This window comes from Sinohyriopsis cumingii, chromosome 1, assembly GCF_028554795.1.
Source record: "Sinohyriopsis cumingii isolate HCF-2022 chromosome 1, ASM2855479v2, whole genome shotgun sequence".
Classification (NCBI taxonomy): domain Eukaryota; kingdom Metazoa; phylum Mollusca; class Bivalvia; order Unionida; family Unionidae; genus Sinohyriopsis; species Sinohyriopsis cumingii.
This window is the reverse complement of record NC_142961.1, coordinates 129,337,336-129,363,534: the sequence shown is the minus strand read 5'-3', so window position 1 is coordinate 129,363,534 and position 26,199 is coordinate 129,337,336. Positions and strand designations below refer to the sequence as shown.

The 26,199-nt window shown below is 35.2% G+C and overlaps 1 protein-coding gene across 1 annotated transcript in view; it reads left to right on the top strand.

Moving 5' to 3' along the window:
• The window catches only part of LOC149807850 (uncharacterized), a 209,530-nt gene that overhangs the window by 127,123 nt on the left and 56,208 nt on the right, over positions 1 to 26,199 (top strand). Inside the window, exons 7-11 of the mRNA XM_089961139.1 lie at positions 292 to 489; positions 2,320 to 2,442; positions 4,965 to 5,156; positions 6,566 to 6,757; positions 24,597 to 24,788. Coding sequence (XP_089817265.1) covers positions 292 to 489; positions 2,320 to 2,442; positions 4,965 to 5,156; positions 6,566 to 6,757; positions 24,597 to 24,788 — 897 coding nt within the window. The remainder of the gene's footprint in view (positions 1 to 291; positions 490 to 2,319; positions 2,443 to 4,964; positions 5,157 to 6,565; positions 6,758 to 24,596; positions 24,789 to 26,199) is intronic.

Here is a 26,199-nt window from a genome sequence, read left to right as displayed (position 1 = left end):
ATCATTGGAACATTTCATTATTAGGACTTCAAGAATTGTATTCGTGGATAATTATTGTATTATTTTTTGATTTGATTCTAGAGACCATAAGTTCTCATATATTCTCATTTTTTGCAGTATTTTTCCTAGGAAATGTACTATTTGTTATATTTTTCTAAGCTTGATGTTTTCACTCGTTCTTGTGCTACTGTTTATTCGAGCCTAAATACGTAACACAGGATTCAAAATCTCAGCGCACAGCCATAAAATATTTGATAAACCATGTAAATACATATTGCGTTACTTTTGCAGCAATTGAGTGCAAAAAGTATCACCTGGATAACGGAACTGTATTAGTCACATTTCTAGGAGATAATCAGCAGGACTTTACTTATGGTGCCACTCTCAATCTGACTTGTTTACCAGGCTTTCAATTTCCTGAAAACAAAGCATCAACAACAGCAAGGTGTCAAAGAAACGGAACCTGGTCAGAACTCAGAGCTTGCAGTGGTAATTTGCTTCTGATCTCTCAATTCAACTGTGCTGTCTGTGTTGTAGACTTAATTGTTTTGTCCTTTTAAAGTATATAATTAGACCAGTTGTTATGACATTATTGCATTAGCTTCTAGAAGTTGGCAGTGTTTAAGTGGCACATGAAGCAAATTCTTCTTATCTGTGTATGTGGATATGGGTGTCAGAAATTGAAAATAATCTGTCTTTTTAATTAATGTCTTCCACGATATAAGAAACATATGTATATAGTAATATTTACATAATAATAAAGGAGATTGTTGTCTTTTAAAGACTTTTTTCCAGATAGAAGTATCCAGATTTCAACAAGCTTATGTTTAATATAAACGTTCATTCTTGCCATGGAAAGATCATTATCCATTGCAGGCTGCAAACTCTCTTGCATCGTTATGCCTCTACAATAGCTACGTTCTGGCGAATACACTTAACCAAAAAAATATTTTTAGATGTAATAAGAGCACAGTTGTTATCATGTATATAACACGTAATCGTTAGACACGTTAAGAAAATTAAATCAATTGACAGGCAGCAGCATTAGCCGCTGAACAGTTAAGAGATGGCCCTTTGAAAAGGGTTCAGCTGAAGCTGGGATATGCTATCTTTAGCTTAATTTAAAACAGTTATACCTCTATACATAACTCAATACTGGCACAGCACAATAACAAAAACTGTCTCATTGAATCATCATAAATGACATTTAGAATAGTTTCCAACTGCAGTATTTCCCACGAATTAATCAAGACAGTTACCAAATTACAATGTACGGAATGCAAAATAGAACACGAAAGTAGACTTTTGCCACACAAAGACGGTTTATCTTAAATAATTTATTTATTTTTCGCAACTGTGTGGGAAAAGATTATTCAGAACTCTTTGACTTTCTTAGATGTATATGCAAAGAGTTTGGTAATGTGTAGAATTTGAGCCATTGTTCAGAAGCAAGCTTTCATTTTCAGAATGTCTGTTTCACTTTCTTTCTGCTTAGAAAATGGAGAGCCGTAGAAAATGCTATATCACGGTCACCTATTTTATCTAGATTTAGGAAAGGAAACACGCAAATCAACATGCAAATTAAAAATAGCATCAACACTTTAAGCAAGAATGAACAATGTTTTAGTATTAACGAGCTCTAGACGATAGGAATGTTAGCATTGGTATTTTAGTAGATTAAACCACGTGTAAGCAAGGACAGATTTTATTGCCATACAATCAAACATTCTTCTTGACCGAAATCGTCAATCAATATCTCAATATACCTCAAATTTTGTTATCATTAGGCGTAAGGCAACTTTGCACGTATGAAACTATTGTTAAAATATATATTTTATCATGTTTAATTTTCGTTCGTTATTATACATACTTTAAAGGAACATGAACAACTGCTAATACATATTAAATACATATTGTATTTATATTTTATTTAATTACACATCAATTGTTTTACACATAAATGAGCTTTAATAAAATGACCCATCAATATCACAAGAAGGCACATAGGTTATAATCAGATGTAACATTTCAGAGAATATCAAAATTTAATATATACAACAATGGAACAACAGGGGTACTGATAAGGATAATAACAACTGCTTTCGGTTATACTTTCAACACAGAACAGAGGCAAAACATTATGTCAATAAATATAAGTCTAATTTTACGATCAAATTGTTTAGATCATTTTTGGAACTTATCGTCCACATCCTACAATAATCTCCCACATCTTGATCTCTGTAGCGAAGTGTTTATAAAAGGTGCACTTACTTATTTCCATGATGAATAATACATATATTTTCATGTACTACGTTCTAGATATTGATGAATGCACGAAGCCAGGACACAATCCCTGCAATAACAATGGAAACTGCACGAATACTATAGGAAGTTTCACATGTACATGTTACCCTGGATACGATGGTCCATCGTGTACGACGGGTATGTCTCATTAGTCATATTTTGTATTATTCACCCATTATTCATAACTTATTATCGTGTAACGCAAAAAAGGATTTATCAAAGAATGGTAGTGCTGTAGTTCTTCCATTCGCTTCAGAAATCAAACAAAGTCTGTGATAATTAATCCAAAAAGTGGTATTATGATTTATGTTTCCAATCCAAATTATACAATACTGAGTGGGGGGAACGAAGAGAGCACATTAGTTTGAAACCGAACTTCAGACACATCGCGAAACAAGTGAAACATGATAACTAGACTAGAGTAAACAAGAGATTACCAAATAGTTACATCGAAATCGAACTAATATAGACCAATTTCATAGCATTTACAAATTTAAGAACCAAATATTTAAACATAGAACAAAATTGCAATATTGAGAAACGAAACAAAACAACTGAACGAGCGAGCCAAATCGTAAATTTAATTTACTTTAAGACTCAGTGGATATATGCAAATCCATAACGTTCTATTGCACAGAAGATAAAATGGAAACGGTGACGTCAAAAGGGAAGATCTATACGAAATAAAGGGAGATGATAAAGTACTATCATTAGTCTACTGATTATTATTGTTACACATTCAGCCATTGCAATACAGATACTGAAACCGTATAACTGCAATTTACACCATCAATTCTTAATATATTCTTTATTTTCATTTCATTGTGTCTTTCATTGATATTCGGTATGAAGGTAATATTATTGAAGGAAGTATATAATTATTTGTCGAAGTGTATCGCGAATTACGGTAAAAGAGATACATAGTGTTATATGTACACATATTTTCGGTCGCCACACTAGTCAGTTGAACAATGTTTATTACATTACGTCTTTGTCGAGTATAGTACACAGATCCATGCACGATGCTGAAACTAAAATACTATGCAACGCTTTTCAAAACTGTTTTATATATCTTTGGTAATGCATATGAGAATTTTAACTATATTATAGATGTTTGCATACAAAACATATTTTAAACAGGTATGCAGGATAAATACTTTTATATACGACACAACTGTTAAAAGTGGTGTATAATTCTATTGGTTTCTTCGTTTACAAAAAGAAACTTTTTTGACTGTGTAGATCCTTAGATGTCAGTCCATCAATGAATCTAAATCTTTTGTTTTGCATTGTTGGAAATTTCTATTAATCTAAGTATCCAGAGTATTTGTGACATTAAAGTTCTCTCAACTATATATGTTTATTTATAAATAGAGAGTGAGAGAGAAATACAGAAGTATAGACAATTATAAAGATAGCGATAGAGCTCTTGACCAAGGGCGAATACACAAAGTACTTTGTGGTCTCAACTGGAATCAAGCAGGGCTCTGTGCTCGCAACTGTGTTGTTAAACCTCTTCTTCATCCGAGCGTTACATTGTGCAGTTAAGAACGTAGGAATTACAGTATATTTCAAGTATCGTCTTAATGCATCACTGTTTGACCTGCGTCGGCTCTCTGCAAGAACAAAATCACTAGAAAGGCTACATCACGATCCTTTGTTTGCAGAAGACTGTGAACTAAGGTACACTTGGAAAGCCACGCACATGCTATTCTGAAGTTTTCTTTGAGGCATCTTGGCTCATTGTTTTGACAATGAAACTGAATTATTCATTCAGCCAGCTCATTACTAAATCCCACCACAACCCACAAATCAAGACAGAGTGGTGACAGTTGAAGAACGTGGAGAGCTTTACCTAAACTGGGAAGCAGAATATCAATATATAGGTTGCTGAACAATTAAATTACACCCATTATCCGGAAAGAAAGCCAAGCGCTAGGAAAATGTTGGGTCAGAGTCTTGTAGCATTCAGATGTCAAAGAAGATCAACAATTATAAAGCTATCATCCCCACGTCCATGCTCTACAGATGTGAAACAGGGAACGAATAATGCAGGCATGTAAAGAAGCTCGAGAAATTCCACTTGCGCTCGCTGTGGTCAAACATGCACATCCGATGGCAAGACAGGGTATCCTACTTAGACGTGCCCATCCGGGCCGGTGTTCCTGGCCATGAGGCACTGCTGTTGAAAGCCTGGCTCAGATTGTCTAGTCATACCATTCCGTTGGAGAAGACAAGAATACAGAGACAGCTCTCCAATGATTAGGTCAATCAGGGAATTGTATGGCCAGTAACGTTTTATGTTCTCATCAACCTCTCCATTCCATTCTAGATCATTTAATCTGATTTAGATGATGGAATGAACATTAGGAAACTTAAATATTATATTTTGATCAAATTCAGAATTATTGTTCAGTATTTCGTTTTCTTTACATTTCCCTTTGTGTTCATGACCTCTACATACAAGTATTTTTAAGTTGGCTGGTATTGTTTATATTTATATTAGCAGAAGTAAACTATAATTGGAATTGTTAGCAATTCAATGTTCATACTATTTTTTCATTTTATAGTCAATTCTTTTACATTAGTTTTGTTTAACTTCCAAAGTAATTTTTCCCTAACAAACTAAATGAATGTGATGTACTCTTGTAATATTTCAGTTGTGCGATGTCCAAACACCATAATAGAAAGAAGCAACGGCCTACTTTTTTATCAGACGGGCATCAACGGCAATTCAACGTACAACGCAAAGATATCGATACAATGTCTAAAGGGATACAATCTTACCGGGAATGATCTGATCCGCTGCAACGAATTTAGTCAATGGGATGGAACTCTTGGAAATTGTTCGGGTATGTTTGCATTTTTTTGCAGTTGTGTTTCACAATTTGTGTCATTGATTGCCATTTACTTTTTTGTCAAATCGTGTATTTCATTGGTTCGTTAATATTGTGAAATTTTAAACAAGAAGAGTTTATGTTACATACTAACTTTGTGATTTCGACATAATCGGTAAGCATTCGTCTTATTGTATTTAGTATGCAATGATTAGTAGTATTGTAGCATTTAAATTCGTTGTGTGGTTTGTTGTGATTTGCTAATACGTTTGTCAGTTTTTAGCTCACATCTATTTCAATTAATAGAGCTGTTTATGTAGTCTACGTTCCTTTAGTTAGATTCATATTTAATAATTACTAATATAAATTGATTATTTAAAAATGTTTGGCAGACATTATGTTAATATACAAATGATTCATTGTATGTGCTTTACCGAGCTGATCGCAATAGGGAATGGAATAAACTTACTTTGAATTAATGTTGTACTAACATCATACTGTGGTTTATATTGCATTAGATCCGCATCAAGTATGTATTTTGATGGTCAAATATGCTTTTGTGTTTATACTACCCATAACGTTAAACTATTGTATAAGATGGACCCATAAAGTGACAGTATAGGGCGTTAAACATGTTGGATGATATGTATTCGATATGGTGTTGTCGCAATACGATACGATTATCCAACCGCTATATCTTTTCGTTCATTCGACACGTGCATTGAAAACACTGATTATAACAGAACATAATATATATAACTTCAAGAGGAATAAAACCTAACGAGATCTGGTTAAGGGCAATGAGATATATTTTTTGAGTTTAACTCTTGTTAGGTCACCATTGTTCCACAACGTTTCGCAAAATTCCCACTACATGCTGTCTGCATGTTCATGTCCCCATTATTCCTTCAGTACTAACGCCACAATTGTCGTCGCTATATAACTTTAGAGATATTTGGTGTAAGGGATTAATCTTGGTATACTACAAAACCATCCTTAAAAGCAGTCTTGCGAACATCTTAGTGGTCTGATTTACATACATGGTCATTGTCACATATAGTTTTTATGTTCTCATCAAACGTTCCATTGCATTTTAGAGCATTCAATTTGTTTTAGATGAAGCAATGAACCTTTGGAAACTTAAACATTATCTTTTGATCAAATTCGCAATCATTGCTCAGTATTTCTTTCTCTTAGAAATTTCCCTTTGTGTTCATCGCGTACATACAATTGTTTTTAAATCGGCTGGTATTGTTTCTATTTATATTAAGCAGAAAAAAAACTATGGTCGGAATCGTTACGAATTCAATTTTCATACAATTTGTCCGTTTAATTGGCATTTTTTGCATTAGTTCTGTTTAATTTCAAAAGTAACATTTCCCTAAAAACCTACATGAATGCGATGTACGCTTGTAATGTTTCAGTTGTGCGATGTCCAGACACCATAATAGAAAGAAGCAACGGCCTATATTTTTATCATTCGGGCATCAGTGGCAATTCAACTTACAACGCTACGGTATCGATAAAATGTCTAAAGGGATACAATCTTACCGGGAATGATCTGATCCGCTGCAACGAAATTAGTCAATGGGATGGAACTCTTGGAAATTGTACTGGTATATTTGCTATTCTTTGCAATTGCGTTTTACAATTTTCTCATTTATTGACATTGGCTTATTGATTTACACATGCATTTCAGTGGTTCGTTAATAATTGGACATTTTAAATAAGATGAGTTTATGTCACATAATAATTAATCTTGCTAGGACTGATTTTCAGGAGAAACAATACTTTGTGTTTTCGACATGGTCGGTGTGCATTCGTTTTATGTATTACTTATGCCTTGAGACCGTACTTAGCTTATTCTTCGCACGGCAAATATCACCTGTTGCTTTTATTTCGTTGTCAAAAATATTTAGTTCGAAATTTCAGTTGCGTTTATCAATCCATAATCTTTGAGCAGCGACATTATCTACGTGTTTCTTAATCTAAATATAAATAAAGTTTTCAATTGACCAGAGTCTTTAACTATTAAAAATCATTATATATTCTTGTAAAGCATATAAATGGGAGCTGTAATGTACAACATAAATTAAAACAATCAACGGAATTAAATCTCGTTATATTCCGTCATTTCTATGCTATACATAAATGTCCTTTACAGATCCGCTGTCTCAGAGTAATTATTGTTTGTGTCATTGATGCAGAGTAGTGTACATGTTTTAATGCACTAAATAATTTTCCATTGATCTTTTTCGATGTCATGACAAATGACACGCGTATGATCCAAACTAATGATGTACGTTTACTTCACCAATCGCTACTTCATTTGCATGTACAACAAATTTGAAAGATTTAGTGAAATCTGAGCCGAAGGAACCGGTGCTCATTCGAGTATGGCCTGTAACTTATACAAAGCCTCTACTCATTTCTTTAACCTACGAAACGGAGTCATTTAATTTGACACATATGTCTTGGGTTCATCAACCATGGTAAAATATAAGACATTTTCCGATATTATGAAACCATACCTAAAACTCGCATCAGTTAATTCTTATCGATATACACGGGGAACGAAATATATTTATAAACGTTACACAACAACGCCAACAGTCACATTCGCTAAAGTTGATTGTAGAAATTGGTTCGCGGAGATTTTCAAAGATTCCATTTCTCCAGCTATATTATTACTTTGTAGCAAGTGAACGGACTGAATAGGCAAGGAAAGTCACAGTCCTATAGTGAATGATTCGATATAAAATTAACAAGATGGAAAGGAACATTAGCAAATTAATATTATATTCCAGGTATTAGAACATTATCACTACAAGAATGCTTCTCCGAATATAGCAATGCACTTGATAAGAAAAGACTTTGAGAAGCTCTGTGTCTCTTACTATCCTAAATGGAGCAGAATTATCTGAGTCACAACAAGTGATACTGAACACTTGGACATGATTTGTTCGCAATTCTCCATAACATAGTCAGACCGTGGTAAGTCATACACAACAGCAGTGCCCTTTTACTACGTGACAGCGATCTTGACCTCTTTGAAACAGGAACATTTTGAAATCTCTTTTGCAATGTTTCTGCTAATATTTTACCATATATATATATATATATATATATATATATATATATATATATATATATATATATATATATATATATATATATATATAACGCACCCTTTGCTTCTACAATAAGTACAAATGGGAAGAGAGATAGAGAGATTAGAATTTTTGCAACGTCTTATCAGAAATTAGGTTATTTACAGTTATACTAGCTTGATACTTAGAAGTATTCACACCGAGCCCTTAAAGTTTGTTTAACAAAAACATGTTAAAAGGATGCTTCATGGAACCATTTGAATTAAAGAATAATCGGCGACTGCTAGCTGTTATATCAATGACTTTCTGATCAAGATAAGTTCGAAAGTGACTACTGATACAATTATTCAACTCTTCAATCAATACTAGGATTTTCAGTTGATTATGATCGTTGACAGCGTTCTTGGATGTATGCCTTATTACAAACAATTTTTTTATCAGTTTCCGTTCTATAATTTCGAAATATTTTATGGTATGCCTCAGGCATCATCTCATAAGACTTCAAGACATATTCTTGACCATATCATAATCACTGGTTTGAGGAAAAAGTTTAGCAAAAAAGTAAGCGCAATACTCTTACAAATTGTATAAAATTACTATATGTTGGATGCAGATATCCTTAACACATTGTGACTTTCATTTTGAAACAATGCTTTCCCTTTTGAGATTGGCAAATGATTTAATAATTAATGCTAGTTATCTTCAACATTTTCACCATTTTAATTGACTTTCAATAAATAACTAATAATCGTGTATAATTTTAGTCTCAATATTTGCCTTATCAAGAATTAACTTTTAACAGTTGACTAATTTTTATCACGTTATTAGGCCGAACATGTTCGCTATTGATGCTTTTCAGCAAATAGTCATACTTATTTTAACTCTAATACCAGTCATACAATGGTGCTTATTTTTGATATTTTGACGGTAATGATAGAAAATGATTCGGACAATTTCTTTTCATGAATGCAGTTGTACTATGTTTTGTCGCTGAGGATGTTTTGAAAGTTTATTGTATTATTCATATGTTTGTAGTGTTGGTTACTTCCTGTTATTGTTTTTTTTTGTGTGTGGGTATTGTAGACAATTTATATCTCCAAGTAATCGGTTGGCTGACATAGGTTGTGTTTTAGTTGCACGTGCTCCGTATACTACTAATGTAGAGCCCTAATATAAACTCCAATTGATAGGTTTAGTCGTGACTTTGGATTGATTAGAATTTGTACTACTTTCGCATACCCATAATTCATAAGCTAAACTTCTCAAACATTTGTGAAAATATATACTTCACAGAAACAAAACGTTGAGATAACTTAATGTTAGAACATTATCGATGTCTTTAATCAGTGACTATACCAAAAAGTAATATAATTGAAACTGTAAGATAAGGAAAGAAAATTAGATTCAAAATCGTTTATTTTATTCTCAAGCAGTTTACGCTAGTAAATTAAATGCATCGTGTGGATCGTTGTGATTGGCTTGAATGCTGTCAACTTTTAGCTCACATTTTTTGTTGTTGATAGGACTGCTTCTGTATTATGCGTGCTTTTAGTTAGATTCATAGTTATTGATTAATAATATAAGTATATTATTTAAAATGTTTGGCAGACATAATCTTCATATAAAAATGTTTCATTGAGTGTGTTTTACCGAGTTCATCATAATAAAGAATGTTATGAACTTAATTTGCACGAACGTTGTACTAACATCATATTCTGCTTTATGCTGCATTAGAACATCATTAAGTATGTATTTTGATTGCTAAGTGCGATGTCACTCTTATTATTTTATTCACTGTTTAGAAACTGTTTTTTTATGAAAGCCAGATAGTGGCTATTGCTAGGCAAGACGAAGGAGAAGCAATCCCGTATTTAGGGTAATGCTTTATGCAGTCGGTTCCTTATCTGAATAAAATAGATTATAAATGTCACAACTTAGGAACAAGTTAACTTTCTTAATTTCAAATTTTTCAATCTATCGAATGGAAGTATCTAGCCAGGCCCTGAAGAAATGGTAGCAGTTGCATCATTTAGTGAAAGGAATAGGTTACTGCATTTGTATGGGAAAATATGAACGAGTTCTTTCGGAATAATACCGCACGATATTTGGTAGTGAAGTATTATGCCAAGAAAACGAGATTATATTTTACCTTGGAAATGCAGTAAGAAATTGGTCATATAGTCTTAATGATAAACATATACTACCAGAAACAAATTTAATGAATTATTTGATGCAAAACTAAATACACAACATTAGATACGTCAATACACAATAATAGTAATGCGCACAATACACAAAGACCAGCGACCTTCTCTACCACTCAAGCGTTCTCTCTCTCTCTCTCTCTCTCAATATATATATATATATATATATATATATATATATATATATATATATATATATATATATATATATATATATATATATATATATATATATATATATATAACTTGACAGAGATATATAGATAGACGGATAGAGGTCTAAACCGATTTATTGTATTTAGAGAATGTTGTGTCTCGACTGGAGTGAGAAAGGGCTATTTGCTCTCACTGATGCTGTTCAACCTCTTCTTTACGCAAGTGTTAATCAATGCAGTGAAGGACGTAGACATTGGAGTCTACATCAAGTATCGTCTTGATGGATCGATGTTACTCCTTCATCCAGTTCCTTACACGAACTTACCACAACCCGCCATCAAGACCAAGTAGAGACAGTCGAAGAATGCGGGGAGCTATATCTACATGGGAAGCTCAATTTCTTCAGATTAGTCCCAGGACAATTAAATACTGATGACCAGCATCGGGGCATCATCCGACAGGAACGTAGTTAGATATCCCACCCAGTAACATTATCCTAACTGCGGCCAGTCTTGATAATAAATTCTTAATCGTGAGCGCTTAGCGAGGCATCTGTTAGTACTATTTTTTAAAGTCTTTCTTATGACTCGGTCCAGGTTAGAACACGAAATCTACCGTATCCAAGGAGGAAGCTCGAATCATAAGGCCAAAGAAATACATCATTAAGTTTAACAATGAAATAATTTTGAATCCAAATCATCGAGCTGGAAGTTTCGGCTAAGGACCAGTTTGCCTGGCGCACACTCATCGTAATTTGATATTGAACAAATGGAACGATGACCGTTACCAACGACTCAGATCCATGACAGTAAAATGGTGCATTGTAACATACCAGGCCATCTTGTTCCCAACCCGTAACACCTTATATGCATGCAACTTTGGATTCATGAGCCACGTGCGTAATGTTCGTGTGCTACTGAACACGCGGCGTTATCATGCACGATGGACAACCGAAGAATATATAGTAGTACAGTAGAAGATTAAGGAAATCCTGTCTCAGAGTCTGGAAAAGCAGCAGTAACAATAGTGTCCAAGCAATGCAGTTGCATTACATGTTTGACCATATACATAATAGTACCATTATAAATTACATTACAGGTTCGTTTCTAAGTAAGTTGTAAGTTGTTTATATCCAATTTAATAAAACATGTGGGATACTCTCAATTCTATCTTAAAGTAAAGGAATATGGAAATCGACTACTAAATTTTAAACATATTTCTCAAATGAATGCTTATCAGCGACAATGACTATTTAATGTAGGATACAGCAGTTTACAGCTACAATCGGAAACGTTGCCGCACATATATATATATATATATATATATATATATATATATATATATATATATATATATATGATCTACTTCCGTTTATATATATTGTGTTTATATTACCTATATCTTTAAAGTATTGTATAACATGGACTCATAAGGCGACAGTATAGAAGATTAAACAGTTTGGATTGTATCAATTCAATATGTTGCTGTCGTAATACGAAACGATTATCCATCCGTTATGTTTTCCTTCATGCGACGCGTGCATCGAAAACACTGCTGTATGATAAAATAGGATGGATACTTCAAGAGAAATATAACCTAAACAGATATCGTTATGGACAATGACATATAGTTTTACATCTTTTGAGAGTATATGTTTTATCGGCATCGTTCAACTACTTTGTGCAAAAAACGCAGTACACGCTATATGCGTGCGCATGTCTCCATTGTACTTTCATCCCTAACGCCACAATTGTGGGGTCGCTATATAACTTTAGAGCTACTTGGTATAAGGGATGAAACTAGGTATACTAGTAAACAATCATTAAAAGCAGTCTTGCAAACGTCTTAGTGATCTGATTGATCTACATGGTCAATGTCACATAGAGTTTGTTCAGACATCAGATGGGGCTCGTGTGAATACTTACAAAACTCAAGCTAGTATAATGGAATTATCTAACAAGACCCTGAATAATTGGCAGCACTTGTATCGTATAGTAAAAGGAATATTTATAGGTTACTCCATTCGTATGGTAAAATATGACCTAGATCTTTCGGAATAATAACGCACGAAAATTGGGAGTGATTTATTATACCAAGTAAATTATTTTTTTTATTTTCCCATAGAAATGCCATAACCAACTGGTTATATACTCTTAACGATAAACATACGTACACTAAACAGTAAGAATAGTAATACGCACAAAAATAAGCTCAGCGACCTTTGACATTATCTTTCTCTCTCTATTTGGCTCTCTCCATATATATATATATATATATATATATATATATATATATATATATATATATATATATATATATATATATATATATATATATATATATATATATATATATATATATATTTATATATGTGTGTGTGTGTATGTCTGTACGTATCCATAGAGAGAGAGAGAGAGAAAGAGGGAGAGAGGTCTTGATCAGTTTTGAGTATAAGAGTACTTTGTGTCTCGACTGGAGTGAGGCAGGGTTGTTTGCTCGCACCGATGTAGTTCATCCTCTTCTTTACGCAAGTGTTAATCAAAGCAGTGAAGGACGTAGACATTGGAGTCTACATCAAGTATCGTCTTGATGGATCCATGTTATTCCTTTATACAGTTCCTTAGACAAACCTTCCACATCCCACCATCAAGATCGAGCGAAGACAGTCGAAAAATGTTGAGAGCTAGTTTTACCTGGGAAGCTCAATGTCTTCAAATGTGTGCCAGGATAATTAAATTGCGATGTCGCAGTTTACAGTGTTGTTAAGCAATGGGGCATCCTCATGCCGACACTTAGCTAGATGTTCTACCCAGCAACATTATCCTAACACAAGACCGGCCAGTTCTAAGAATAACTTCTTTATGGTGAGCGCCTATCGAGGCATCTGTTAGTACCATTTTTAAGTATTTCATATTACTCAGCCTGGGTTCAGATGCGGAATCTCCAGCATCCAAGGCGCACGCTCAAATCACAAGGCCAATGAAAATCTGTTGTTTAACAAGGAATGGTGTATATTCCAATTGATCGAGCTGGACATTTTGGCCGAGGACTGGTTTACATGGCTCAAACTCATCGCAAATGCTGTTGAGCCAGTGGAAGATGATCGACTCCAACAACTCACCGCCATGACGGAAAAACGGCGCATGTCAGTATCCCAGGCCATCTCGTGTGTAGACATCCTATGCCCAACGCGTATCATTTGATATGCACCTAACGTTTGGACTCATTAGCCGAGTGCGCAGTATTCGATGGCTGTAGAACTTGCGTCCTTATAATACACGATGGACAACCGAAAAATATATCAATTACATTTTGTCTCACAGATAGCGAAAGCAACATTAGTAACAGAGTCCTACCAATGCAATTATATTACATTTTTGTGCATGTATATATTATTACCATTACAACTTAAGTTAAAGGTTATAAGTCCTGTGAATCCAAATAATACAAAAGGTGCGATACTCTCTCCCTTTGTCTCAGCTATATCTTAAAGTAAAGGAATATGGAAAACGACAACTAAAATTTAAACTTATTTTCTCAAATGATAGCTTATCAGCGTCATTGACTATTTAATTTATGTTACAGCAATCTACACTTACAATAAGAAAAGCTGCCACATGGAAGTATCTCATATACTTCTTTTATGATTGTGTGTTTATATTACGTATACCTTTAAACTATTGTATAACATTGACTCATAAAGAGACAGTATATGGCGGTAAACGTTTTGGAGGGTCTGAATGTAATACGTTGGTTTCGTAATACGATACGATTGTCCAACCCCTATAAGTTTTCCTTCATGCGAAGCTTGCATCGAAAACACAACTTAATAAAAAACAGAATGGATATATCTTTAAGAGGAATATCATCTAAATGGATCTGGTTATCGACAATGAGATATATTTATTGTGTTTTCTCTTTATTCAGCATCGTGTCTCTCCTTTTTGTAAGATGCGCCGTACATACTATATGCATCGGCATGCCTTATTCGTCCTTCAGTCCTAACGTCACGATTGTGTTGTTGCTATATAATTATAGAGCAATTGTTTGTAATCGACGAAACTTGATATACTACTAAGCCATCATTAAAAGCAATTTTGCGAACGTCTTAGTGGTATAATATACAAGGTCAATGTCATATATACTATTTTAAGTTCTCATCAAACTTTCCACCCCACTCTAGAGTTTACAATTTGTTTCATATGAAGAAATGAACCTTATGAAACTTAAACATCATCTTTTGATCGAATTCACATTCATTGCTCAGTTTGTCATTTTTCTGTAATTGTCCGTCTGTGTTCATGAGGCGTACATGTAAGTGTTTTTTTTAAAAGTCGCTTGGTATTACTACTATTTATATGATGCATTAGGAAACTATGATCTGAGTCGTTACCAGTTCAATTTTTATACTATTATTTTATTGTATTGGTATTATATTTTGCATAAGTTTTGTTTACTTTACAAGGCATTGTTTCCTTTACAAACTAAATGAAAGTGATGTACGCTTGTAACGTTTCAATTGTGCGATATGAATGCACCATAATAGAAAGACTTAACGCCTTACTATTGTATGAGACGGACATCAACGGTAAGTTGACTTATGACACAACGGTATCGATAAAATGTTTAAAGGGTTACATGCTTACCAGGACGGATCTGGTCCGCTGCAACGAATTTAGTCAATGAGATGGAACTCTTGGAAAATGTTTTTCGGTAATTTTGCAATTCTTTGTTGTTTGTGTGATTATATGCCATTTTTATATTGATCAAGACATGAAATTTGATGGGCATTTATAAGTATGCCATCTTAAATTAATAGTGTTTATAATAATTAATCCTTCTAGGAATAATTTTTCAGGCGATCAACCTTTTGTGGTCGGCAAGCATTCTTCTTACTGTAGTTAGTATGCAAATGCGACTGTACTCTTATTATTGAATTGCAGAAGATGAAAACATATAAGCCATGACGTTATTAAATGTATCTCGCAATATGATATAAGTACACATTAAACATTTTAAATGAGCACACATATGAACTGTGCAATGCACCTATAAACTAAAATACTGATCAGCGTGTAGAAACATTTACTTTGGAATGTGTTATCTCTTCTGAGTATCAAATTCGTCGTACACCAATTGTTATTGTAAATGTGCAATATAACAGCTGCTTCGTTTCTGGTTAAATCGCATGTGAGCAACATTTGGCTGATATACACTTTTTGTCATACGAAAAGTGACCGATAATGAAGTGTTTGAATACTGGAGACCGTCAACGATGACCATATATATGTGAGGGAAATTACCCATATATCACCTTTTAAGATTCAACATTATATAGTGATCACTAATCCAGAAATACATCACCTTTTAAGATTCAAAGTTTCCAACAAGACATGGTATATTATACATTAAATATATGTACTGCGGTTTTAGCACACATAACATAGTTTACTTCAAGTCCGATATAGAGGTTACACTCCAATCGGTATACATATATTGAATTGCAATTTATGACTTTCGAGATTTGCGTGGATATATGATGCATTGTCCTAGTATGCTGATTATTTCTCCAATATATTAGTTGTTGGGCAGAATATGCATTGCCATAAATTTACTATTGCGATTGAAGTAAGTTCATCAATACCTCAGAACATAATTGACAACATAACTGTAACTGCCGAATGTAGAAGTTACAAACATACATTGACAAATGTACACAAAATTAGAGGTATATGTAAAAACGTTGCGATTATACCTCCGGAAGTTCTATTTTCAAGCATTATAGCATTATCATTTTCATTATCATTTCGAAAGTAATTTGGACAAATCAGTTGCGGACAGAGGTGGATTCTGTACCGTACCAACTGATCAATTGATGTTTACCAATAGTCACATGGCATTCAGGATTAGCCTGAACCTTAACTTCTATAGGTGTTTCTTGATCGTGTCATACATGTCCTAAAACAGTAACACAATAACGGCGCAAAAGTCACTTTTACTCAAGCTGATTGTCAAATTTGTTTCGCCGAGTCTTACGCAGAATGGTCCTTGCAGGTATCGTTACATATGATGACGTCATCAAGATAAACCTCACAATTTCCTATCCTAGATGTTTTGTTAAACTTTAGGAAGAACTGGTCTCGCTATTTACTTGTCTGCTATAAGCAAAGCTACAACACGTCATGTATATTTTTAGCACTAGAATATGTGGTGAACTCATGTCACTTGTATTTGTTTCGACAGGGTTTTTTGGCAGCAAATAACGAGCCTCTTCCTTCATAGGGTCTCATTTAAGTGGATTAATCATATTTTACAGGCGAAGTATTAACTATTTCATCGCCGTGCACGATTTGTGATTGGTTAGTTTTGGAATATCTGGAAATAAGTGTTTATATTCACTTAGCATGCATTTAGCCCCAGAACACTACAAGCCCTCAGGACTGCCATGAACAACGCCCAGAAGACCGCCCGCCGCTGTGTCCACACCTACGGGCTGAATCTTTGCACCTGTATACAGGCAGCTGCCTTCACCGGAGATGCAAGATGAATGTATGAGGGAATACATAAGGCGACAGGTCCCCCTCTAATAATACGCCCATTACGTTCAAGACGGGCATAGTAATCAAAGACCAGGGGAAACAACTACAGCGATGCATTGAGCACTATATCGAGCTGTATGCAACCCAAAACATCGTCACTGACAACATTGCCCTGTACGCCATCCCATACTTGCCAGTCATGGAGGTACTAGACACACCTCCCACCATGGAAGAGCTCGTAAAAGCCATCAACTGCCTTACATGTGGCAAGGCTACTGGAAGCGACGACATTCAGCCTGGAGTCCTCAGGAGCGGTAAATAAGCACTGCTACAGCCCCTACGATAAACCTCTGCCTCTGCTGCGAACACGGACTCATCCCACAGGACATGCATGATGCCATCATCGTCATTTTGTAACAAGGTAGACAATAACGAATGCAACAACTATGGGGCATCTCCCTCCTCAGCATCGTCGAAAATTCGGGTTGCCTTGGCGAGCTTGCATATCATAGCCTCCCGAGTCTACCCAGAGCCCCAGTGGCCGGTATTAATGGTGGAGGAAGAACGAGGGAAAACCCCGGAAAGAACCACCGATCCACGAGAATCTACTGGCAAGCTTTCTAACATACCCACATTATCCGAATCCGAGACTCCAACTCACACAGACAGAGGTGAGATGGCAGTGATCCGTAAAGATAGCGCTTTAGACCAATCGGCCACTCAAATATCAGACGAAGGCGTTAGACATGGTTAGTAGTAGTGGACACTTCAGCCTCCTGCAGAAGATCGGCTGCCCCACACGACAGTTTAATTTCGTCGTGTCGTTCCATAAGAACGTGCACATCACAGTGTGCTTCATTGGCGCAACATCGGAGGCCTTCCCAATCATAAGCGGAGCCAAACAAGGCTGTGTCCTTGTGCCGACGCTATTCGTCATCATATTATTCATGCTCCGCCTGTACGCCCTCAATGACTACAGCGGAGAAAGTGTACATCTATACCAGGGCTGACGGAAAGCTGTTCAACATCGCTCGTCTCCATGCTAAGACTAAAGTCAGAGAGGTACGTATCCGTGAAATGCTCTTTGCCAACGATGCAGCCTTGAAATCACACACGGAAGATGAACTGCAGAAGCTGGTATTCCGCTTCCTCCACGCCTGTAAGAAATTTGGACTGACCAACAGTTTGAAGATAACTAACGTCATGGTGCAGGACGCAGGCGCCCCTCCTTCCCTCACCATCGATGTGTAAGACTTGGAAGTTGTTGAAAACTTCACGTACCACGGGTCCACCATCTCCAGCTTACTCTCCATTGATTCTGAGGTAAACGACAGGATCGCCGAGGCAGCAGCATTGATGGCCAGGCTTGACCAGAGGGGCTGTAACAAACCTAACGTCAGTGAAAGACCAAACTGCATGTAGACCAGGCCTGTGTGCTCCGCTCATTCCTCTACAGCAGGGAAACATGGACCACATATGCGAGACACGAGAGGAAACCATACAGATTCCATCTGAGATGCCTGCAGTCCATTTTGCACATCCAGTGGCAGGATAAAGTCCTTAACACGAAGGTTCTGTAACGCGTTAAAAGGAACAGCATGTTCTCCATTCTCAGCGATAGGCGCCTTCGCTGGCTCGGCCATGTCACGAGAATGGACCCAGGCCGCATGTCCAAGGACCTGTTATATGGGGAGTTGGCAGAAGATTCACGACCGACTGGACAACCAGGTCAACGCTACAAAGGTGTTTGCAGGAAGGACATGAAGATGTCCCAAAACAATGTCAACGACTGGGAGAGCTGTGCTAACGACCGTTCCTTCTGGCAGAGAGGACGTTAATAATGCCGAGGAAGTCCGAAACATAAAGCAAGCTGAAAAGAGAGCTAGAAAGAAGGAGAAACGAAATCCTACTCTGGACCTACACCATCGTCTCCCCTAGATGGACGGATGCCACGAAGACAAGAAAGTTTGTAACTTGTATGTACTCAAAAGAGACTGAAAACTTTTCTTGACAAACACTTGTTAAGATGATGCTTATTTTACAAATAGAACCATGTGAATGAAATAATAATATTTAGCTATAACGCCTACCGTCGAAAGCGACTATTAGCACAATTCTTGATCTCTTCAATTAATACAAGGTGTTTAAGATTATCATAATTTGTGTTACAATTCTTGTCAGTACACCATACATTAAACAATCATTAGTTTACAGATGCGCATTCGGTGTAGTGTCCTTTCTACATTTTGTTTTAAAGATTTTACGCTAGGCCTCAGGCACCATCTCATAAGCATTCAAGATATATGTTTGCCCATATCATAATCACCAGTTTGATCAGACGAGAATGAAATATAGATATCGCTAGTTTTACCAGTAATCACACTTTGCAAAAGCAACGCCCAATAACCTTGCGGCAATTTAAAATTTTATAAAAATAATATATGGGATGCATTTATCCTCAACGCTCGGAATTTGGGACTTTAGTTGTTAAAGAAAGTTTTTTCTTTAGATTTGTGGTAATAGATTAAAACTTTCAGGCAAGTACTATTCTCAATTTTCATAATTTATATAACTTAAACTTCTAACTCATATTCTTCTGTAATTGTGGTTGCGTTCTATGCTTTTAACAGACATGTTGACTTGATTTTATAGTCATTATATTCTTCACTTAGATAACAGTCATATAATAGTGCCGGGTTCGGAGTGATTGACGGTATCGTTAGAAACTATGTTGGACAATCTATTTTGATGAATTCAGTAGTAGTAGTAGTTTTGTCGCCTTGGATCATTGGTAATTCTCTTGTATGATTCATATAGTTGATGTGTTGGTTACTTCACTCAATTATTTCTAGACATTCTGTCTGTTCACGTATCCGGTTCACTGAATAAGGTTATTTTTATTAGATACACGTGCTCGTATACACGTATACTACTAATGTCAAGCTCAGATATACACTTCAAATGATAGCTATATTTGTGATTTTGGATTGATTCGAATTTGTACTATGTTCGCATAAACATAATTGAAAAGCTGAATAAACAAACATTTTGTGAAAAACTGTCTTTCATAGAAAGCAAAACTTGGACATCACTTAGTGGGAGAACTTGATTATGTATTTTACAGTGACTCTATGGAAAGTCATATAGTTGTAATTGATAGATAAGAAATGAAAATTAGATGCCAACTCGTTCATCCTATTCTCAAGCTAGTTAATGAAATTCATCCTGTGGATCTTTGTGATTGTTTAATACCTTTGTCACCTCTTGCATCATCTATATTTCTATTAATATGATTATTTCTGTAATTTACATTATTTTAGTCGCATTCATAGCTTTTCATTACCAGGATAATTTATTTATTTTAACATCTTTGGTAAACATTACGTTCATATATACATATTTGGTGACGTGTGTTTTACCGTGTAATGAAGAATGATGTATATAATTTGCATTAATGTTGTACTAAATTCACATATTGCTTTTAGCTGCAATTGATGTGCAATTAATATGCATATTGATGGGCAATTATGTTGTCACTGTTACTATTTTTAGCACTGTTTAGGAACTTGATTTATCAAGGCCAGGTTTGTACTATTGTTGGTCAAGAATCAGGAGAGACGCTCCTATATAAACGATAATAGTATCTGTATTAGGTCCATTACTTGAATTAAATCGATCATAAATGTCGCAACAATAAGCATACGTTCACCGTCCTTGGAATTACAATTTTCATGCTATTGAGTAGCTAGCTATCCACATTGTAAGCTTACAACAAACCATAGTAATGGAGGCAATCAAGTTGATCAGTGTGAAAATAAACTGCCGCCACATTTCGAAGCAACTGAAACGTAGAAAATCGGTTTATACAAACATACTGTAATTGTAAGACACACTTACTTCAAAGACGGTCTATAATGAATTCTTCCAAATTCATTATCATTTTTTTATTTAATTAGATCAATCATTTGCAGAGGATTAAATATGGCTGAGTGATATTGAAGAAACTTTAGCTAGGCCTCGAAAATGCAGAACGATAGGGAAATGTTGATTACTATTTGGCGCAGCTTCATAGCTAGAATTTTGACAAAACGCTTAATACGTGTTGACCGCCCAACAGGTGTTTACATCAATCATCAATGATCTTACAGACAAAAAGCTCCCGGCGCAATACAATCAACTGTTGGAATTATTTCATTTGAATGGATTTTAGTAGCCATAAGATCCGACCTACGTGCATGCATATATAAATACAGATGCCCTCCGTTTTATTCTATGGAAATCGTGTCTGCCCTAGAAAGTTCTCCACTCTTATCCAGTTGTTATATGATGACATCACATGAGATGTCTTGACCAATGGGATGACCTAGAGCACGTTGTGGTCTGAAGACGTCCCACGCCCATATAATAATCTCGTGTTTATACAGCTTTGGGCTCAGAAGCCCCATGAGAAGTCACCGTAGGCTACAATTTCGTCATAACCTAAAACGATCGACAACTGACGAAGATTTATATTAGGACTACAGTAGTATATCAATTAAATCATGTCTCACATTAGCAATAGTAACAGCTGCAACAGCGTTCAACGAATACAATTACATTAAATGCTTGACCATGTGCATATTAACACCATTCAAGCTTTAGTTAAAATTTCATTTAAATAGGATATAAATTATTTTAATCAAAGTATAGAAATTATGAGATAATCTCTCTGTCTTAAATCAAAGGAATACGGTAATCGACTAGTAACATTTACAGTTGACGTATATATTGATTGTTATGACAAAAGAACACGGATGCAAAACATAATGATTGTAAAATAGCGTGAATTTTGTTATGTACTTGAATATTAGTATTGGCAAGAGATATGCTATGGTTTAATGACTCATTTATAAATGAGAGGAGAAATGAGCACAGTATATAATATATATGGTAAAGAATAATCTGGATTTTATAAATAAGGTAACTTTGCCAAAACAAATGAAGACAGTGTGACCAAGCAGAAAACATAATAAGTTCTGAATAATATACAATAAGAAAATGAAGGTCAAGGTCAAGATCATATATTATTCAATTAGAAACCTTCATTTGTATGACAATAATGTATATCAGTAAATTCGTTTAGAAGAAAATAACAGTTACATTGAATTATCCAAAATTATGACAATGCATTATATGAATTATATAAATAGAGGTATGGGTGCCAATACATCTGCGTACTTTTTTTATAAAGTGTATTCTTTCACACCGGCACAGGTTAGTTCTAGTGATTATGATGTATCTCGACATAGAAACTGATACAAGATAAATAGGGCACAATGACTTCAGTATCATAATTATTATTCATATTAAATGCAAGGACATTTGTATCATTCAATATCGTAGTTTAAAAATCATTCATCATATAGGAATTTAAATAGATAACAGTGACATTCGATGAAGACCAGTGACTAAAGTCACACTTATATTGAACTTAAAGACTGAAAACAAACAGTGCCCTTTTTAACATTACTGTTTTATTAAGTTAATGGATAATTTTATCTTTAAGAAACGTTACGACATTTGAGAAGAAAGTCTAAATAAGTAGGGGTGAAAAGATGTAGGTTTAAATTCAAAGGTATGTTTCATTGACAAGAAGGGCAATATTAGATACAAGTATTGCATTAGTTTAAAGATTAAGACAATACAATGAGTAGAAGCTGTTTATCGTTTCTTGGCAGCGGTGTTTGGGGCAAGGATTTATAGAATTCATAAAGTTCTTAATATTATTTTTTATTATTCGTATATTATGTTATACGCATGATAAACAGATTTTTACAGAGTAAGGCTTCTACAGAAATTATGCGTACGCAGAAATGCCAATGAAAAGAACGTTCGCAATACTTTTGCATACGAATTTCAGTACAGAAGTACAAATTAACACGTAGATGCATTACAACGTTTGTAAGCTTACTGTTGTGTTCGTACCTATTTCTTCCTTTGCTTATTCTAGTATTATGCGATTTTCCCCAAACATGTCTTTACGTGCGTTTTCTCGACTAAGAATATATAATATAGCCATGACAGACACTAACATTATTTTTTCACGCTTACCAATATAGATTATCCATAATATATACCGCTAAATGCCATCTATGAACAACTGAATGATTTTCCATGTCAGTTGCATTACGAATATTATGTGTAAGAAAGAAAAGTTGGTTGTTTTTAATTGTACAGTAATATGGAACAACAAGGTCTCGTCGTTTTAAATTTGCTTAATTTTGTTTGTTAGCACATATGTTGGTAATCACAAGTCATTGACTGTCACTGATTAGTGTAGTTATTTATACAATAATCACCGACATATATTTAGAGAGTATTCGATTCTTCGCTACATGGCTATAATGTAATCATTTAACATCATCTTATACGATACTATACTAGCTGGGAAATATAATCGTTGTTATGCATAACCAATCGGTACAATATCTTTCTTCCGGGGAGATAATACTGGAAATATTTTATATGATTTTTTTCTTTTAATAATTGGAATTGAAAACATATGTAATACGTTTGCTCTAACTCAGAGTCATATTTTGTTCCATGTATAGTGATAAATGCTTTGATACATGTATATTTTTCTTCAAATAAATGCTGAACAGCACCATTGATGATTTCATATATGTTACAGTAATATATCACTAAAATCAGAAAGGTTGTCACATGAAATTGTCCCATCGACCTCCGTTAATGTCTTTATGCTATAATATATAAATTATCGTATAAATGTCTTTATGCTATAATATATAAATTATCGTATAAACGCCATATCCATACACATGGACTCATAAAATGACTGTATTGGACGTTGAACATATTTTGTGGCTATGACTTCAATATATTGGTGTCGTAATATGACACGCTTATCAAACCATTATACATTTTCCAGTATACAACGCGTGCATCGGAAAAAATCCAGTATACTTTAACAGCATGGGCACAACGTCAATAGGAATATAACCTGAAGAGATCTGGCTATGGACAGTTAACAGCGGTCTTGCGAACATCATAATGGTCTTATCTTCAATGTCACATGTTATTTAAAGTTATCATCACACTTACCATTCCACTCTCGAGCTTTTTACTTGTTGTAGACAAAAAGCTACATATTATGATACTTAAAGATAACCATTCGATCAAATTCATGATCATTGCTCAGTATTTCATTTTTCTTCAAATTTCCCTTTGTGCAAATGACACGAAATGTCAAGAGCCTTCAAGTCGACTGTTATTGTACTTGATTACATTATGCAGAAACAAAATATAATCATAAGCGATACCAGTTCAATCTTTATATTTTGTCCATTCTAGTGGCATTCTTCCTTCAATCTTTTTGTTTAAGTTCCAAACACTGATACATCGTTTCCTTAAAAAAATTAAATGTAATGTTTGCCTGTTATGTTTCAGTTGTGCGATGTACAGACACCAAACTAGAAAGAAGGAACGGCGAGCTTTTATATCAGTCGGATATCAACGGAAATTCGAGTTACAACGCAACAATATCGATAAAGTGTCGAAAGGGATACAATCTTACTGGAAACGATCTGGTCCGCTGCAACGAATTTGGTCAATGGGATGGAACTCTTGGAAATTGTTCTGGTATGTTAGCAATTCTTATATTTGGTGTTTCACAATTTGCATCAATGATTGCCATAATAATATTGATCATTGTGTTTATTTTATTGGTCCCTTAATATTATGACAAGTAAAAGATTTTATGCCATATAAGAATTATTCCTGCTAGCAATGGTTTTCAGGTGAAATACTTTTGTAGATTTGACATTGTCGGTAAGCATTTGTCATACTGTATTTAGTATGCAAATGAGACTGTACTCTTATTATTTGTTTGGGGAACATAAGAAAACAAATAAAGAATGACTGCTTTGAATGCGTCTACGCTAATTTAGCTTTGCGTCCCTGAACCTTATGCGCTATAATTAGGGACCCTACGTATATAACATGTTAACAACGGCTCCAGCCAGCAACTGTCCCTCGGACTCTTTGAAGCTCATGAGCCACCACAAGCTACTGTGATCAGTACGTACTTTGATAATTCTGCCATAAATTTAGGTCTTAAAATAGCTAATACAATGTACGACGGCCAACAGGTCACGATGAGTGACACTATAATTCACTGTTACTATTTTCAGCACTAGTCTGTCCTGTCCAGACACCGACTAGCGTAAGCTCCTACTCTTTCTCTCCCATTTAAGTTCTGGGACAGGACAGTTCCGATGGCTTCGCCACTCGCATCTGTGTCCAGTATAAACAAGCGATTTAAGTCCGGTACGGCCAACACTGGATCAGAGGCAAACTGTTTGCGAAGTTTTTTGTTTGAATGCCGCCTATGTTCTTCTGTGCAGCGGAAAAGAGGGTTATTTCTCGTTTGCTGTGTAAGGGAGCCGCAATTTAAGCAATGTGTCATACGTACCGCCGATAACAACTACAAAATCCAAGGAAACTCCCCACTGCGGTAACTTATTTTGGAGTGGGACATTTAATAACAACAGCTACTTTCTCAAGATCAGTGACAACTCCGGCCACTGAAATAGCATGACCATGATACCGAACTGCTCGCGCACAGAGTATACCTTTGGTGGGTTTTAATTTTAGGCCTGTTCCTAGCAGACAGGTAAGCACCCGTTCTTGTTTTTCAAGCAACTGATCAAACATGCTTCCAATCACTATCAGGTTATCGATATAAATAAGGCAACTTCATATTGCAAACCGGCTAGGACGGCTTCCATCAGTTGCTCAAAGGTCCCTGGTGCATAAACCGAACGACATGATCTTAAATTGATAGGGTTCCCGTCTCGTTACAGACGTTTTCTTATGCTGATTAGTCTGCTCAATTGATACTTGCCAGTACCATGACATCACATCTAAAGCCGAGAACTAGTTCATGCCAGACAGTGTATCGAGACTAGTATCGTAACGACATTTAGAGCCCTGTAGTGCACTCAAATCCTCTTATTCCAACCGTTTTTGCCAGTAATACCACTGGGGCAGC